Source organism: Aspergillus oryzae, chromosome 2 (genome assembly GCF_000184455.2).
Source record: "Aspergillus oryzae RIB40 DNA, chromosome 2".
Classification (NCBI taxonomy): Eukaryota; Fungi; Ascomycota; class Eurotiomycetes; order Eurotiales; family Aspergillaceae; genus Aspergillus; species Aspergillus oryzae.
Window position 1 is genome coordinate 2,729,289 of NC_036436.1, and position 17,542 is coordinate 2,746,830.

At 48.8% G+C, this 17,542-nt stretch overlaps 7 protein-coding genes across 7 annotated transcripts; 1 reads left to right on the forward strand and 6 right to left on the reverse strand.

The window, feature by feature from the left end:
- Positions 1–503: 503 nt before the first annotated feature.
- On the reverse strand, positions 504–1,980 carry AO090003000240 (uncharacterized protein; the record flags this gene model as incomplete). Its single annotated transcript, XM_001819398.1, has 2 exons — positions 504–1,894; positions 1,959–1,980. The coding sequence occupies 2 exons, from the start codon at positions 1,978–1,980 to the stop codon at positions 504–506; spliced, it is 1,413 nt and encodes a 470-aa protein (XP_001819450.1).
- A 1,906-nt stretch (positions 1,981–3,886) lies between these two features.
- Positions 3,887–4,901, reverse strand: AO090003000241 (uncharacterized protein; the record flags this gene model as incomplete). The annotated part of the gene is made up of 4 exons (XM_001819399.3): positions 3,887–4,176; positions 4,236–4,395; positions 4,466–4,810; positions 4,866–4,901. 4 exons carry the CDS (start codon positions 4,899–4,901, stop codon positions 3,887–3,889), a joined length of 831 nt encoding a protein of 276 aa, XP_001819451.1.
- A 767-nt stretch (positions 4,902–5,668) lies between these two features.
- AO090003000242 (uncharacterized protein) lies at positions 5,669–6,370 on the reverse strand (the record flags this gene model as incomplete). Its single annotated transcript, XM_001819400.3, has 1 exon — positions 5,669–6,370. The coding sequence occupies one exon, from the start codon at positions 6,368–6,370 to the stop codon at positions 5,669–5,671; it is 702 nt and encodes a 233-aa protein (XP_001819452.3).
- Positions 6,371–8,944: 2,574 nt separating this feature from the next.
- Positions 8,945–10,524, reverse strand: AO090003000243 (hydroxyacid-oxoacid transhydrogenase; the record flags this gene model as incomplete). Its single annotated transcript, XM_023234796.1, has 3 exons — positions 8,945–9,951; positions 9,997–10,061; positions 10,103–10,524. 3 exons carry the CDS (start codon positions 10,522–10,524, stop codon positions 8,945–8,947), a joined length of 1,494 nt encoding a protein of 497 aa, XP_023089882.1.
- Positions 10,525–11,807: 1,283 nt separating this feature from the next.
- Positions 11,808–12,828, forward strand: AO090003000244 (Cdk5/Pho85 family cyclin-dependent kinase; the record flags this gene model as incomplete). The annotated part of the gene is made up of 3 exons (XM_001819402.1): positions 11,808–11,849; positions 11,900–11,923; positions 11,983–12,828. 3 exons carry the CDS (start codon positions 11,808–11,810, stop codon positions 12,826–12,828), a joined length of 912 nt encoding a protein of 303 aa, XP_001819454.1.
- A 188-nt stretch (positions 12,829–13,016) lies between these two features.
- Positions 13,017–13,613, reverse strand: AO090003000245 (Bys1 family protein; the record flags this gene model as incomplete). The annotated part of the gene is given in 2 exon segments (XM_023234797.1): positions 13,017–13,058; positions 13,068–13,613. Coding segments are annotated over 2 exon segments (588 nt in total).
- Positions 13,614–14,627: 1,014 nt separating this feature from the next.
- AO090003000246 (arylsulfotransferase family protein) lies at positions 14,628–16,171 on the reverse strand (the record flags this gene model as incomplete). The annotated part of the gene is made up of 2 exons (XM_001819404.3): positions 14,628–15,311; positions 15,365–16,171. 2 exons carry the CDS (start codon positions 16,169–16,171, stop codon positions 14,628–14,630), a joined length of 1,491 nt encoding a protein of 496 aa, XP_001819456.1.
- Positions 16,172–17,542: the final 1,371 nt, after the last annotated feature.

Genomic DNA, 17,542 nt, shown 5'->3' on the forward strand with positions numbered 1-17,542 from the left:
TTGCAGTGTGGAAGTTTGCTAATGATTGTAGATGGGGTGATAATTCTTATGGCGTCAGCTATGTTACTGGCCCTTCGCCGACGGGTCCCTTCTCCAGTACGCCGACCAAGATCCTGCAGGGCGATGATACCGTTGGGCAGAGTACGGGTCATAATAGTGTTTTTACCCCCGATGGAAAGGATTACTATATCGTTTATCATCGCCGCCCGGTTAATGATACCGAGCGCGATCACCGGGTCACTTGTATTGACCGCATGGAGTTTGATGAGCAGGGCAATATCTTGCCGGTGAAGATTACTTCTGACGGTGTTGAGGGGAGACCGTTGGCTTAGAGTTGGAAAGACTATATATACGAAAGACTTTATATAGATTCAGTTGATTTGCCTTGGTTTATTTCCAGGTTAGAACTGCTTTGAGTCTATGTACATAGCACGTCTTTTTTTTTTTCTCTTCAACGCTAACGCCATGGGTATCATAACTTCGTTTCTCAATAATATATATGTTCAAAACATCGAACTGCGCTTTTTGGACAGTTTGTTTTCGTCAGAGGATGACCTCCGGAAGCCGAAGAAACTCTTCTTCTGCTGCAATTTTTGCGGCTTTGATACCGCCGCTGGTTGTGGCTGCGTCGGCAGGAACGCTACTGACTGCCTGTGTGGATTACCTCCAGGGGTCTGGAGGTACGGCGAATGTCCGATATGCGGCACGGAGGGTGAATGGTGGTGAGTATGGTAGTACCGCTGAGCCGGGGCCCCACGTCCAGCAGCAGCTGGCCGCTCTGATGGCGGAGGCGATTGTAATGGCCTTGGCGGAAGCGACGGAGTGGAGTGGCGGACTCTCTGTTCTTCCTCACCGTAAAGTCTCTGAAGACGACGGGTTTCTTTGTCGATCTCGGCTTGGCGTTTGCGGCGGGCCTTCTCTTCCTCTTCAAGAAGTTTCTTGGTGCGGCGTTCCTCCTCTTTATCTTGTTCCTGTTTGCGTCGTGGAGGATTCTCAACTGTAGGCTCCTCAGGAATGGTTGGTGTCGTGTTTGCGTTGAGCGCCCCAGATCCAGCTGAGACAGGCTGTTTATCCTTGCCAGCTGCGGGAGCAGTGGTATGACCGTTTGGACTATTCGCAACAGCAGCAGGGGTAGGTCCTACGGGAACCGATGTCGCATCAAGTTTGAAAGCATCCTTCATCGTAGTGAAATACACATCACGAATAGTTATTGCTCCAAGCAAGAGAACAACCTCCAGCCCCTTGAAATCCTCCATCTCTACTCGATACAAGTTCGGTTCATAGAGCGTCAACTCACGCAGCGCCTGAAAGATCGAGATTGTGATATCTGGCTCCTTGCTCTTTGCTTTGGTTCCGGACAGTGCAGTAGTTTTCCCAGACAGCAGACATGTCAAGTCCTTCGACAGCTTACTATCCTTCCGCCAGCTGAAGCGAAGTTTGGGCGTGGTATCTGCCGCCGCTGGGTCTGTTTGTGTCCGGTCTAGCGTCGAGCTTGAGGGTTGTCGGAAGGATTGCTGTGGCATTTCGAATGACCATGTCGCTGGGCTATTCCATGTCTTCGGTTTGTATTGCACGGTGACCTGCTGGTCGGGGTTGTAGAGGTGGACGGTAAAGCGGGTGGGGAGGATAGGCTCAGGCGATGGGGTGACTCCGCCATTCTGGCGGATAGCTTCCGCGGAAAGACTTGGTTGTGTCCATTCGGGGATGAGTAGAACCTCGCCGTAGACGATATCCGGGACGTAGGGGTCAACTAGAGCGGCGGCGTAGCGGTTCTTGGATGAGGGGGAAGCTGGGTCGGGGTGGCGAAGAGTGTATGCTGGTTCAGGCTCGGTACCACGGTGGGAATGTAAGATGGTCCAGACGAACTTCTGTTGGGTTTTCTTGAGGAAGAACGCTGAATGTCTGTTAGTATTGGACTGGACCTCCGTGCTACTTCTGCGATTGACCGGTGGACATACTGGGCAAGTTCTCGTCGAGCATTTTTCATGTCAGGAGCTGTTTAGGTAATTTCAATGGTTGTTGTCGTCAATTTACTGCCCTGGATGCCCTGTCAAGCACCTTGGATCGATGCCATGAAGCTTGGTATAAGAGGAGGTTGAAGTGGAGAAGGTGCGGGTTGACACGCGTTCCTGCCTGAGGCTGTCCGGGGCACTGCGCCACGCGATCGTCGCTAAAAATAGACCCTATAGGCGGGAACCTACAGTAGTAAAGCCCTGAGACGATAGGCAGCTATATAAACAATGCTGTTTCTGCCCTTGTATATGCGCAGCTTTCAATATTACCCCATCGTATGTGAGGGCGAAGCATGCGACTCCGAATCAGGCACCCAAATTACTGGATCAGTCTAGATGATTTTACTATACGGTGAGTGAGCGATGCGCAATGATGACGAATCATAGGCCGATCAGCATCTCATTCAATCACGCTAGTAATTCTGTCGCCTGGACTCCGCCGCGAATATGTTTGTCGGTCTAAGTCTGCCTTGAGACAGATCCATTGAGACAAAGGAAGAGTCCTGGATACAAACACTTCATCGACAGTGTTGCTGTGCGACAACACTGTCCTCGGGTCCTCGACTTTCAACATAATCAGAGTCGTGCGATATGCTATAAAGAGAAGAAATATCTGAACGTTCACTCGTCAGACTACTAAACCTCGTTTATCTGATTGATAGAGAAAGTGGAAGTGTGTATGTGCAACTCCACGTACAAACATGAACCATGGGCACATTCCCTGGGCTGAGCTGAGTGCATCACACCTGGTGCTGAGTATGAGTTGAGCTGCATTCAAAAGCTAAATACTGAAGGATCCGACTCAGCGTCTTCAGTGGCTGTATACAATCCACTTTGTCGTGTCAAATCAGGTTGCGCATAGCCTAATGACCTCATGAGCGACGGCTCTATACTTTCTGTTCGCAAGGTTCAATTTGTGATCGACCCCAATGTGGGGATAACCTAATCCAGTAATGTATTACGATAGCTAGGCCAAGGTTAGCATTCGTCATTATCTGAAAAAACTAGGTTTGCGTCTCACGGAGATAAAAAGAGACATAAAAATGTTGGCCACCCTCCCACCCTGCTGGATGATACTCTATCATCGATGCATTCTGGCTCTGACTGGTTCAATCAGTATCCGCCTCGCACTGAAAGGCTGGAAGACACTTAGGTAGTAGCTTTGATATTATGGTGAACCGATAGAAGGCCAAGGGATGAAGCTTTCTGCGTAGTCGCTTCTACTAGAGACCTATCTACGTAAGCCTCGTTGCCAGCCGAGAAGATATATGGAACCATCTTTAAACCTTGCACGGTGAAATTGGACACGAGTGGCCAGACTCATCTAACTTCGATTAGTAAACGCTCTTTCTAGATATGGGTGCATGAACAACCTGTAGAAAATGTCACATTCATATCCAGATAACACCAACGAGTGCTCTGGGCCAGTCACACTTCCTTCTCTCCTTTGGGGCCGATAGACGCATGTTCTGAGGGTAAGTCAGCCTCATGAGACTAGGGCTATTTACATACCGTGAGACCATAGGGGTCTACATCGCTAACGAAAGTGCCCCAACACAGGGCTTCTTATGTATTGCGCGATCAAGAGCCTAAGGGTTTGTTTTCCATTGTTCAAGTTTCCTTTTAGTTCCTCAGAAGCACTTTATTGCAGTAGCCATTATGTGCATTATTGTATGTAAGTCGAAGGAAAAAACTTCTATTATGTATTAGGATCTCCAATTGTCTTCATATTATCCCAACCGTCTCTTCAGGGTTTTTTTTTCGTCACAATGACAAAGACGCAGCCGTTCTATTTCTTTATATGAAACCATGAACAAAGCATCTAACACTATCTACAAAAAGATATCGAACAGGGAGAGGATATTTCCCACAACTCATACACGGACACCATCAACTTCTTTGCCCTCTGGAACCTTGGCCGCTTTACGTTCAGCCGTGCTCAGTTGCAAACCCTGGTCATCCCACCCCTGGATTCCTTTCTTGTACAGAGCCTTCTGAGCCTCCCGGTCAGGTGCCGGGCCTTCTTTGCCACGACGTTCGCGCGAAGAGATAGTCTCAACCAAGGTTGCGTCCTCGCCCTCGAGCTCATGACCTTCCACATCAGTCTTGTGGGCCTCAGAGGAGAATTCGTAAGTACGGTATTCGGTGTTAGCCCAGGCCGTTCCTTGTTTATGGTTAGTCATTCATTTTCTTGGATTGTCCAAAGAGACAACAACAACTCACCTTGGTATTGGTTGCCATCCTCCCAATCCTCAGTGAAATAATGCAAGAATCCACCATGAGTCACGACAACAATCTCCTTCTCAGGTCTCGCCTTCAACCACCGTCTAGCCTCGCGAGCTCGCTTTCTAATCGCATCATGAGTTGGGGCATACCGACCAGTCTAGTCTCACATTAACCCTCTATCCCATTGTTCGGGTATCACCATGACCCTCATAGAAAGATCAACAAACCTTGTTGTTCCATCCCTCATGCACCAATGATGGGTCAACGGGCAATCCATTCTCCTCGATTTCCTTTCGCAAATCAACGGGGTCGCTACCCGTGTCGCAAGGAACATCGCTGGTTTCTTGCACGTCCGGGAGGAGAAGCAATTTCGTGTCCTTGTGCGCTTCGAAGACGGGCCCGAAACTCTGCAATGCGGTGTAGATGGTACGGCGAAGGGGAGAAGCAGTTACGAGATCGATCTTGTCATGGAAGGGGAAGTTCTCGGAGAGTTTGCGGCATTGTTCATTGCCCAGGTCGGTGAGGAGGGGGTCGCGAATGACATGATTTTCTGTGCAGAGATTGTGGAAACCCTGGTTGGTGTGTTAAAGTGAGCTCAGAGTGTGGAAAGGACTGTCGCCGAAGTACCTGAGCATGGCGCACGCAATGAATAACGGGAGGCATTTTTGCTGCGTCTATAGACTATAGTCTATGGATGCTAAGGTCGAACCGGTCAGTTGGGAAACCGAGAATTTAAAACGTGGGGTAGCGGGGTAGCGATAAGAGCGTCGGCCACAGGTAAAAGGTACAGTACCTCTCTAAACGATCGCTTGGAAGGAGAAAGCTGGGTGGAATGTCAATTTATATCCACAAGACTAAAAAGCGGAAAATCAATCAGTCCACAGTCTGAATCCAATCCCAAGCGGAGGACACACACCGTGCAGCCGAACTTGGACAATTCGTCTTTGCTTGGCTGATGACTCGAGCTTCACGACGGTGGGTCTCTATACTTCTATCGGTATATAATTATATAACTATGCAGGTAGAAATCTATTTGGGGAAAGAAAGCCACTTTTCTAGGCAAATCAACATGAATTGCTTGGGAGATACGAACAGAGATTTCATGAACAGAGGCAAACGTCTTGCGATTGAGTCATTCTCGGAGGAAAGTTCTCCGACCTGGCGGGATCCTGAGGCAGGAACCTTGATCACGAGGCAACTTTGGCGGGTCAGGTGTTCTGTCCATTACTAACCTGGGGGTCCACATCCTACTTCTATAGGAATTCTAGACATCAATATTGTGAGTGAAGCAGACCAATTGTTACTACAAGAGAAGTTCATCCATGTGACCGCTGGTCTTCGACTGCAGTAATAGTAATAGTCATCAATTCGTATCATAGAAGCCTATTGCATTGATTGCCGTAAAGATAGACACCCCATGCTTTCAGGGCTCAATCAAGTCTAGTCCCCGATATTCCCATTGAACAACCCAATCGGTCGAGACAACGAGCGTCCTGCACGATATACTTGTTATCGAGAAGCCGCGCCAGCGAGGAATAAAGACGTATGGGCGGAATGGGGTCCATTATAAGTTTTTGGACTAGAGTATTCAAGAGATTAATGGCATCCACTGCCCCATTCAGGAGGAATTCCGGTGCGCTTGCAGTGTTCTCCGGCTGATAGATACTGATGAGATCCTTGAGCTGGGTTACAAGAAATCCCAGGTTGTTCTTCGTACAGAGAATCCGAGAATATAATACCAGGGCTTGTTGAGAGTTCTGGGTGCTCTGGTGTAACTGTGCGTCATGAACATATCTCGGACACTTAACGAGCTCCATGACGATGCGCTCCGTGACATCCGCAAACATTCTACTTAACCCGGGCTTCTGTGAATCCTCCGCCCTAACCTTTTCTGCTAGTTGCTGCCACTGGTCTTCCTCGAGAAAACACGGCTGTTCTTTGTGGAAGGCGTAGGCAATCAGGAACCCGCGAAAGAAAATATAGCAAGAGCGCGCAAACCCATGGGTGAAGCTCTGTGCTCCCATCTCCTTCATCAACGCTGCAACACCGTCGCAATGGCTTGCCCACCCCCCGTGATCCTCAGACGGCACACGCATCTCATAGATGAAAAGTAGGATACTAGCACCGATCATATCGGCCTTGTTCGAAGTATGTTCAGTTCTCAAAGCCTGTTGGAGAGCTTGAAGAGCGTATATGTATGCATTTCGACCTTTGTTTAGCAGTGAGGCTTCCACGCCTATCCGGTTTCGGAATACAAGGCACACGCAGTAGGCGGAGATATCAAGACAGACGCTTTGTTCAAACATGGAGGTAATGTAGTCTGCGAAGCTTGGGTAATTCGTTTCACGAAAGTTATTGAATACGTGGGATATTGGAAAGGCATTGTTTATGAATACTGTAAACGCGAGCCGCTGTTGTTGCCTGATCTCGCAGGGCTCGTCAGCTGAAAGAGAAACCTGCGGTTGGACTTGCTCCATTGTAGCTATGATGCTATTGTGTTCAGATGGTTTAGCGTCGCGACGGTAGGACTCGCTTGAAACAGCAGAAGATGCGGGGCTCCTGGATGATCGATTCCGACGTTCCAAGGCTGGTCTTTCATCTTGGAAACGGAAAGATCGCGTGTATCCTGGGCAGGGACGACGGTATTTGCGGCATTGCGAGCATTGTGGTTTAGCTTGGTCGCACTTTCCTTGTCAGACATTTGCTGCCCGTTGAGATTGCTTGCTATCACCTATACACACCTTAATACGTCGCTCCCGACAGAGTGCACATGCAGTACTATGAGGGACGCCGACCATTCTCCGTTTCCACAAATCGCGAACGTAGCTAATATCGCAGTGGGAACCCGCCACAAGAAACGCCTAGCTCATGGGGATGGACCGCTCTCTCCATTTAAGTCACCGTCCCAAAATGGACCCATCGTATACACTTCTGCAGTCTATACCAGTTATGATAATAGCTCGAAATGCCAATCAACCCATTTTATTCAGTCTGTTCAATGGCATTCACTCAACCTTACCCAGCGTACTACACTACCCGACGGCCTGCTCTCACCGTATTGGACGAGCCCCACTGTTCATCCTGATTTTCATTCATCCCATACGACACTGATGCGTGAATAATCACATAGAACCTGAGGCTGAAAAAAATGGCCCCCAGAGGTCCGAGTTAGGGCGTCATAGATCAATCATAGTTTCGCCCAGATAGGCATCGAAACAGCAGGCACAGGCCAATAGTTGTACGCTCCTTGGCAGGCAATCGATGAATTCTCACAGGTGCCAAATAGGTACCATGCTAGCAACTACATATATACTATAGCCGCTAAAGCCCGCTCAATAATATGGTTGGTGCTTAAATGTTTGGTGCTTCTATTTTAAATCTGCTACCTTGTCGATCACCCGGGTTTAGGGTTAGCAGTCAGTTGGGGGACGAGATGGCCTCGTGTTTCCCTGCGTTAGTGGATACTTCACGAGCTCTAGAAAGCAAATACGGTATAGTTCGGTTTCTATCTTTGGCTGAGGATTTAGAGTCCGAGGTCGTATTCATGATTAAACTGACCCATTTGATACTACACTAGAGTGATGGCAGGAAATATCCGGGAGTTTGGTGGATCTGAATAGCCATGTATCATAGTGAAACCGCATATTGTGGTTGTTTGACTAGTACAGGACTAAAGTAGACGTATAGATGGATCTATCCTCATTTCACTGGCCTTTAGTGTTGAAACTTCTATGGGTAACAATTATTCTGCTAAAGGGAGGGTCATTTCTACGCTAAGAGATCCGTACACACTTTTATCCTATCCTCGGTTCATTCTATATACTTACTTCCCCCTCTATATGTTTTCTTAAGTTTATTTCTTTTTTCCCCGCCCTCCTTGGTTTTCCTTCCCTCTTGGCGCATCCATGCCTAGGTACATACTACACAGTAAGATCGCCCAGTGTCCCCTCTACGTGACTCCTCGAATAAAACATGATTCCCTGCATTGTCGGGTCTGTTCTCTTTGTTTTCTAATAATAGAGTCTCTCGAAATACCAGAGCGAATAATCATTCTGTAGTCTGAATCTACCGAGTTGAGCAGTCCTCATTTCTCCAAGGTTTATGAGCCGTCATACAAGAAACTTTCCCCACAAGTAGTTGAATTTGAGCAAAATTAATTGATTTGGCCACTTTTAATTGCGCAGATGACGTCGCTCTGTATTATGACCCTATTCTCGGCGTTGGTGCCTTGCTTTGATTGTCTTTTATACTGGTCTTCTATTTCTATACGGCGTGACTAGGCGGGTGTTAGTGATCCAGTGCCTCTTGACTTTTTGGTCATTTTCTTGATTACTATTTTCTTGCTCTTTGCTTTTCTGTTCAGTCGACATACCGCTATCATAGTGGCGGGTTACTTGTTATCCTGCTTGGTGAGTGTAGTGCCTTTGCTACGATTGATGTCGTCGATATGGCGTCGATGGGTGATTTTCTTGTTTGGTTCAACGGTTCTACTCTAACATTGCTGCTCTACAACTACCTGTATTCTCATACCGTCTGCATATACTGCATGTGTTTAGCACGGTAATGCCCTTTCACGATGTATTTACGGTCGATGTGAAGTCGATCTTTTTTACTCCAATTTGATAGAAGCAAATATTGAACATATAACTAAATTGGTATTGACATGACGAAATAAATGCAGCAGAACAACACCCCTGCCCCTATTTTTAATGATCCATGGACTGTTCTAACAAGCCTCTCAACTCAATCTTCTCCGCCTCCAGCTCCTCATTCAGATTAGGAGCAAGCATCAAAACTCGCTTCTGTGGGATAGTTCCCTCCACCAGAGAGTCGATATCTGAGGACTTGAATCCGAGATCCTTCAGACCACGGGGCTGGTCGCCTAGTTCAGCCAAAAACTTAGCAATCGCTTCGCCGAGCACTTCACCTGCGCTTTCGCGCTTGACGTTCGAGATGTCGACGCCGAAGGCCTCGGCTGCTGCCAAATGGCGGTCTGGGTTGGATGCAGCGGTGAATCGGAAGACTGCAGGCGCGGTGACGGCGACCGATACACCGTGCGGGATGATCGGGTGCTCAACGTCATATCCGGCATGCTTGTAGCCGGGATTTTGACTGGAGATAGGATAGCTCATGCCGTGGCAGAGATGGACACCGGCATTACCAAAGCCGACACCGGCCAAGGTAGCGGCCAGGAGCATCTTTGACTGGGCCTCAAAGTCATCGGGGTCCTTGACAGCCCGGGGCAGATACTTGACGGTGTCACGAAGGGCTTGGAGGGAGAAGATGTCGGAGATCGGGTTCGCGCCCTGATACGCGGGTCGGTTGATGGGGTTGGTTGGGCGGGGAGTACGCTCGTTGTATGGGATTGCTGTCCATGACTCTAGGGAGTGGCAGAGCACGTCTAGACCGGAGGAGGCGTGCACAGCAGATGGCATGGTCCGCGTGTTCAGGGGGTCACAGATTCCCAGGGTCGGCTTGAGGTTCCGGTGTGCAATACCGGTTTTGGCTTTCTTAGACACAAGGTCAAAAATGGCAGTTCCCGTCGTCTCTGATCCAGTGCCTGCTGTGGTTGGCACCGCTACCAATGGCTTCAGTTTCCTTTCTACTGGGAGACCCTTGCCAAGGGGCGCATTAACAAAGTCGAGGAAATCGGCCTCGGGATAGACCGTGTACAGATTCATGAGCTTTGCAGTATCGATAACCGATCCACCACCTGTGCGGTCAGTAGCCGTTCAAGCGATGACAGTGAGTTACTTACCCACTGCGAGGAACGCATCAGGATTGTATGGCTTTGCGAAAGCAATTGCCTCTTTGACACTAATCCTATTAGTACATAGGTGATTGTTCTACGTGATCTTACTTACGAATAATCCTTGGGTTCAATCCGAACCTTATCGAACACTGTAAACTCGATTCCTTCCCGGCTCAACCCTTCCACGGCTTGCTTCATAGCGTCCAACTTGGAGACATTCTGGTCTGTGACAATGCATACTCTCTTTGCCTGCATGTTGGCAAAGTCCATTCCGACTTCCTTCGTGGCACCAGGGCCAAATCGGATGCTGGAGGCGGCCATCTCGAAGGCGTACTCCTTCTGCCGTGAGGGGTCAACGGGTGTGGCCATGTGGCGACGGACATGATCTGCTAGAGTAGGTGTGCGGTGGTGATGATGGTGGTTAGGGTTCGAGTGGCATGGACATGATGGCGGGTGAGTATATTGGACGGTGCGCAAGAGGTTGAGAGCTCTGTTGGCGGCCGAAGGGGCCACGCGGATGGAGGGAGCGACCATAATGCGGGGAAAGCGTTACTTGGAGCTCTATATAGCAGAGGTAATGAGAAGAAAAGGCAATAGCTATATAAACGAAATTGGCCCAAGAAATAAGGAAAGAGTATAAATAGCGGTCAAGAAGCGAAGTGAGCAAGGAGAGGTGAAGAAGTGGGAGGTTGCGATTCGAATGCAGGTTCTAGGACCGCAAAATGCGGGGATCCCCAATCGAGTAATTCGGACAAAAAGCCGAGGTTACTGCATACAAAGCCCTACAGCCACCATTTGGAGATCCCAAAGACACCCACTAAAATTTCTTTTTAGCCAATTATGAATTACCCTAGAGACGAGTGTTTTGGAGAAACAACTCAAGACCCAAGGAAAGTCACAGCCAAGTTGCAAGAACTCCCAGCACAACAGGGTATGGCTTCATGAGGAAATACCGAGGGCCAGAATCAATCGGGATCAACACAAACACCGCTTCCCCAATTCGGAGAATTGCAGATACCCCAGATCAAAAATGCCTCCTAGCCAGGTGGAGTGCCTACTTGCATATAAGACGTTGAAAGCTCTCATGTCTCGGGGTTACCCCTTGCCCTAGTTGCCAGTTAATGAGAGCCGGACCCTCGGTCTTACGCCCAAAGGGTGCTAGACTAGCCTCTAGTACGGTAGTATCCCTCCAGAGCTCTGTATCAGATAATCAGATTGAGATAGAACCAGATTGAATATTCTGATATCTTGAATGTCAAAAATCGAAAAGACCTAGGCCCCGCGAGCGTTAGATTCGAGCACCGCTGCGGTTGTCATACCGCATCGTCCGAAACTATCCGGTCTTGCCGTTTTTGCAAGCAATTAAAGACAGAAAGGAATAATCAGAGCAGCTGCTGAGGCTCGGAACTTTGAATGAGCATGCCTTTACTTGTTTTCATTAACATTGACATGTCAGATAAGAATGACGCTCACCTAAGATGAGCTAGCGAGCGATGATCGCCTGACAAGCTCGTCCTCCAATCCGGCCGCAACCCTAATTAATAGAAATGTCGCTGACAAGGAGTACGTGGCCTCAATAACCCGAAAATGGATGTGCCATCCGCAGCACAGCGCAGCGACGAGGATACGAAGTGCTCAGACCCAAGATGATGGGGGTGTTCGGGTTTAGCGGGATCCTCTTCCTTAGTCTCGCAGATAATGTTTAATTAAGATGGACTCCCAAGGATTACCTCATTAATTTTCCCTCATCCTTTTTTGTTACCCCTCACTCAACACGATCGAGGTCGCGATACCCTACTCCACCACATTCTATCACAATGGCTTCGGCGCCGCACGCCTCATTCCAGCAGTTAGAAAAGGTCAGTCGTGGCACCATCCAAACAGGTAATTATTGGCTAACGATTTCCAGTTGGGGGAAGGAACATATGCGACAGTTTGTTCCGCAATTGTGCGCCACCAACCATCTCCGCCAGCTGACTGAAGCTACCCTAGGTCTTCAAAGGTCGCAACAACCAAACAGGAGAAATGGTCGCATTAAAAGAGATCCACCTCGACACAGAAGAAGGGACGCCCTCCACCGCGATTCGCGAGATCTCCCTGATGAAAGAGCTCCAGCACGAGAACATCCTGTCGCTGTACGATGTCGTGCACACCGAGAACAAGCTCATGTTAGTCTTTGAATACATGGACAAGGATCTCAAACGTTATATGGATACCTACGGCAATCGCGGCCAGCTCGAACCGGGCATCATTAAATCCTTTGTCTACCAGCTACTCCGAGGCGTCGCGCATTGCCACGAGAACCGGATTCTGCATCGCGATCTCAAGCCTCAGAACCTGCTCATTAACACTAAGGGCCAGTTAAAACTAGCTGATTTCGGCTTAGCCAGAGCCTTCGGTATCCCAGTCAACACCTTTTCCAACGAAGTCGTCACGCTTTGGTATCGCGCGCCGGACGTGCTCCTCGGTAGCCGCAGCTACAACACTAGTATTGACATTTGGTCAATCGGTTGTATTCTAGCAGAGATGTACACAGGACGCCCGCTATTCCCAGGAACCACGAATGAAGACCAGCTGCTAAAGATTTTCCGCGTGATGGGCACGCCATCGGAGATCTCTTGGCCCGGGATTTCCAAATTCCCGGAATACAAGCCTGACTTCCCAGTCTATGCGACGCAGGATCTGCGGCAGGTTGTTTCGCGAATCGACCACTTGGGCGTCGATTTGCTGAGGCGCATGTTGCAAATGCGGCCGGAGATGCGGATCAGCGCGGCGAGCGCATTGAAGCATGCGTGGTTCAATGATATTCCTCGGCCAATACCGTCGAATGCTCAATAGTAGCTACAACTTGCGTTCTCTTTTCTTTCTGTTATCCTCCATTGCTAAGCTAAATAGAACTGACGAGGACTGTAAGGAATGACGATCTCCTTTGCGCAACCCATAAACATAATCAATACTAGCTAAACATCATTCTGGTTTCAATAATTCAAAAAAAAAAACTAACCATTAAACTCGGATCACCTCCATTAACCACATCCACTACCCTCCACCCCCAAGAAAACCCCAGACTAACAAACCGTCAAAATCAAATCCACCCCCGCCCTCTGATTCCCAACCCTCGACCCAGCAGGCGGCACCCCCCTCTCCCAAATAATATCCGTAACCTCCCCATCCAAAAACACCCTACTACCCCGAAACGGATCCCCAAAAACATCCGACAAATCATACCAAACCCGATCCGCGACCAGGTTATACGCGAAGATCGTCTGCGGCGCCGAGGTCTCGAGCCCGTTCGGCACAGTCGTGAGCTTAATGCCCACGCCGCCGGTCTGGGAATCGCGCCTGAATGTCTCGGCGTAGAGGGCGCCTTGGGTCATGTTTTGTTGCTCGCTGACGGTTGAGGAAACGGACCAGAGGTAGACGGGGAATGCGCAGTTGTTGCGGACGATTGCGTGGCCGAGTTGGTGGGTTTGGGTTTGGGTTTGGGTTTGGTTTTGGGACGAGGTTTGGTTTTGATAGTTGGTTTGGTTTTGGGTTTTGGGGAGGGGGTTGGCGGGTGTGAGGGTTGGGAGGAAGAGGAGGGTTGTTGTGAGGGTGGTGAGGAGGGTTAATGGGAAGTGCATTTTTGGTTTGTGATTGATGGTGCTGATTTAGATTGTTTGGTTTGGCTTGGCTTTGGGTTCTTTTTGGTTGGGTTGGGTTTTGCTTCTCTTGGAGGGGAGGGGGTTTTATATTGTTGGTTGGTTGCTTGCTCTATGTATTGTCTACATATCCTTGTACATCTCTAAATTGGTATACTTGTGTACTGTGTTTCATAGTAAGACCTGACATTGCTTGATGTCTTACCTTGACAGAATCTCCCGAAGTTTACCTTTGATGGTGGTATTGCTGCAAGGGGGTTTGTGTATAGTTCTTGGATTGATGCACTTGCATCTCACACATAACAGGTCCTTGACTGTGTTGCGCAATTGGAGAGTAATACGACGATCGGTGCATTTACTGGAATGCATGTACAGTGAGCAACAGGTCTGGATGCAGGCACTTGGGAAAGTACCAAGTTTATATCGTATTATAGCTAGGGTTTGACAAGGCACGGTAATTGCTTCATACTACTACATTCAATATGTAACCCTCCTATAGGCAAGGAATAGGTGCATATCTCGGAGCGGGTGTAACGTGGCTCGTTAAAATTCTGGCGGGTCTGCGTTGGACAACAATGCAGGGCTGTCTCCGTTCCACATGCATGGGTCCACTCCAGACCACTTTTTAAAGCGGCGTCGATGCTTTCCATGGCGAAATAACCCTCACCATTACTTTAGAGATAGGCTATTTCTTGCTATGTATCGTGGTACTGGTGTGGGCTAATCAGAAGGTACAATATCCGCATGGTTATATTTCAAGGTCACAATCATGTCTGCTAATACTTTATATGAAATTTCAAGCTCCTGTACAGCGATGGTATTTACATGTATAGTCAATGATAAGTATATACAAGAACACAACAAATCAACCAGTTACGAGGCCAGGCTCGCATGATCTCCAAGAGATACACACGGCTGGCAACGTCCGTGACACCAACTTAGGTTCGCAACACGACTCGACTTGTCACATGTCTTCGAAGCTTAACACGGAGGATTTTAAGCAACGGGAACAATGATGCTACTGAGTGGAACGTTGCCCTTCCGAGCCACTACCTGGAAATAAGGGCTCCTCAAGTTGTTAACATCTACAGCGGTCTCGAAGCCAGTCCGCTTGGCAGATGTAATAAAGGTATGGTCGGTAGCCTCAGGCGAGCTGGCCGTGTAGATGGCCCAGTTGTCATACTCAGTGGCTCCATTCCAGCTCATATGGACCGTGGCAGAAGTTGAATGCCGCTCAATCACAACGGCAGGTTTCCAGAAAGGGGTAGCCTTCCACTGGCACTTGTAGCCACGGTAGGACGCAACGGCATTGTCATCCCCAAACTGGGCGGTGAGGACGGCATTGTTGTCGGCGTCAAATTCTTTCACCTTCGAGATCGAGCCGTAACCCATGAAGACGTGGTTCGTTTCCTCGCTCATCAGCTGGTAGCTTCCCTGGCTGACACTGTGGATGACATCATCACCATCGTTCATGGTCCGCAGCGTGGTAACCTTCCGGTTGACCAGGTCTAACGACAGGCTCAGACCGGTGGTGGGAGCCACCGTTTCCGTGGGTGTGTTGGCATTGTTAAACAAATCCAGGACCATGCCCTCATTCGTCTGGTTGTAGACGCGCATGTCGTGCTGCCATGAGAAGATGGCACCATCGTCGATCTCAAAGTCACCAACACTCTTCTCACCCTAAAAGAACCGTTAGTGCTGAAAGTGATCAGCATCAAAGAGCAGAGACTTACACTCAGTCGCCACATGACCGTGCCGTTCTCAGCGATGAAGTAGCCGGACCAGTAGTGACGCAGAGAGATAATCCAGCCTCCATCTACGAGCTCAACCGAATTGATGTGATACGCATCCCATGGCTTTTCTTGGGTGCCATAGTCATCACCCAGGCCTTGCTTGGACTGTTCCAGGGGGATGGCTTGTATATGTTCAAGGGCACTCCATTGATACACGATGTTATTGGTTGCGATATCGATCTCGAAAAACATGCCATCCAGCATATAGTCATCCATCTTACCGCCAATGGAGGTCAGATCATATTGAGTGATGTTGTAAGCGGTCACCAACAGAGTGTTGCGACTAGTTACGTGGCTCTCGTGGAGATCAATATAAGAGTCTCTAACAACGCCATCGGGCGAGATGAAGTTCCCTGGAAGGGTGACAGTGTAGATCTCCTCATAAGTGTCATCAAGGATGTGAACAGTGCCGTAACCAAAGCCAAGCTCCATCATGTTACCAGCCCAGAAGGTAATGACATCTTTGTTATACAAATTCTGCACTTTGAAGTTGGCCGACACCTCGGTAGGGCCTTGATACACAAGGTTGCCGTCCTCATCGTAGATGAGGGCCGCAGTGCCATTCGGCTGGTTACCCCGAGGCCCAATGAAGATGTAGCCAGGGTCAGTGGTCCCGGTCTTTTTCACCTCGAGCTGAGGAGGCGTGAAGTCAGCCGTCTGTAGAGTCATATACGGCCAAGTATCATCAGCAAGCGCCCCCATGGACAGCAGCAGGGTGCCGAAGACGGCGAGGAATCCACGGGTCATATTGCGTGATTGCGGGTACTCAATTCACAATGATAGTGATAGTACAACGCTAATCAAGACAAGCATATATAGGATTTAGGTTATACTTTCGTAGAGTACAAAGCCAAAAGAACGATAAATGAGCGACGTGTGTCCCCTCTGATTCCGAAGTGGCACGGTCAAAATGAGGGTATTAAAGAATGACTGACAAAAGCAAAAAATAAAAGAGAGATAATCGGAGGAAGAGAAGAACGCAGGGACTATTTTACACCATGGCCAATATTAATAGGGAAAGAAGGTGGAAAAAATGAGGGAAAAGCCGAAGTGAAGAAGGGGTAAAGCGGGAAGTACACTCAGTGGGACCGTGGACCGTTACCTTACTTACCCTGTGGGGCACGGGAATAGAAAAATGGAGAAATAGGGAAAACAGAGGCACAAAATCAACGTCGATTCTTGTTACCAGGGCGGAAAAGCCGACGGTATGGAGACTTCAATCATAATTGGCCGTTTGGGCTGATGCTGATCGCGGTGGTCCGCCGGATGTCAATACAAGTGACACGCAATAAGATGGGGAAGAAGGCCTCACTAATCTGCCCCTCCAGCGCCGATCCCCTCGGCCTCGAGCCTCGAGGCCTATGAGCGGTGGATTCGCGACCAGAACCATGGTACAGACCTGGCGATTGACCGTGCGGTCCCATCATGGATCAACAAAATTGGCCGTTGTACTTTCTATATGCTTCTTTCTTTCTTCCTCTCTCTTTCTTGTTATTTTTCTTTTTCTTCTTTCGCAAGATCTAGTTGCTCGTACGTGATATGAGCGGCTGATAGGGCAGAAGAAAATAAAGACTATGACCACATGGCCCAACAGGGGTGTAGTGTTGATTGCCTCAGGCGGAAATCTCCACCAATTAAGGCCAAGAACACCAGTCCCTGAATGTTACGATCGGCAGCTTATCGCCACCCCTGAGTTTCATTACCCTTACGACAATTTGTGTACTCTGGACGATAATACATTTCGATTAGCTGGAGAATTATCGGATAAGATTACATGGGACAATATTCAGCCCACCAATAATATAATCCCGTTCGCGTTGAAGTAGCGTGTGACGATGTAGTACATTGATAGCGGAGCGAAGCATTGAGGGCGTGTGTCCATGTCAGAGAGAGCATTCCGGCTAGCTGTAACTGGTCAATCGACTCCATCTGACTCCCGTGTCATTATTCAGTCCAACAGACTCATTGTTTTCATATCTACATCTACTATGTTGTCCCCATCAAACTGTCGCCACCTGCTCCGGTAAGCATGGTGTGTGTAATGGATGACTTAGGGTAACTTGGTAACCGTGCTGACCAATAGTGACCCTGAAGCAAACGTAATGGTATATATTGATA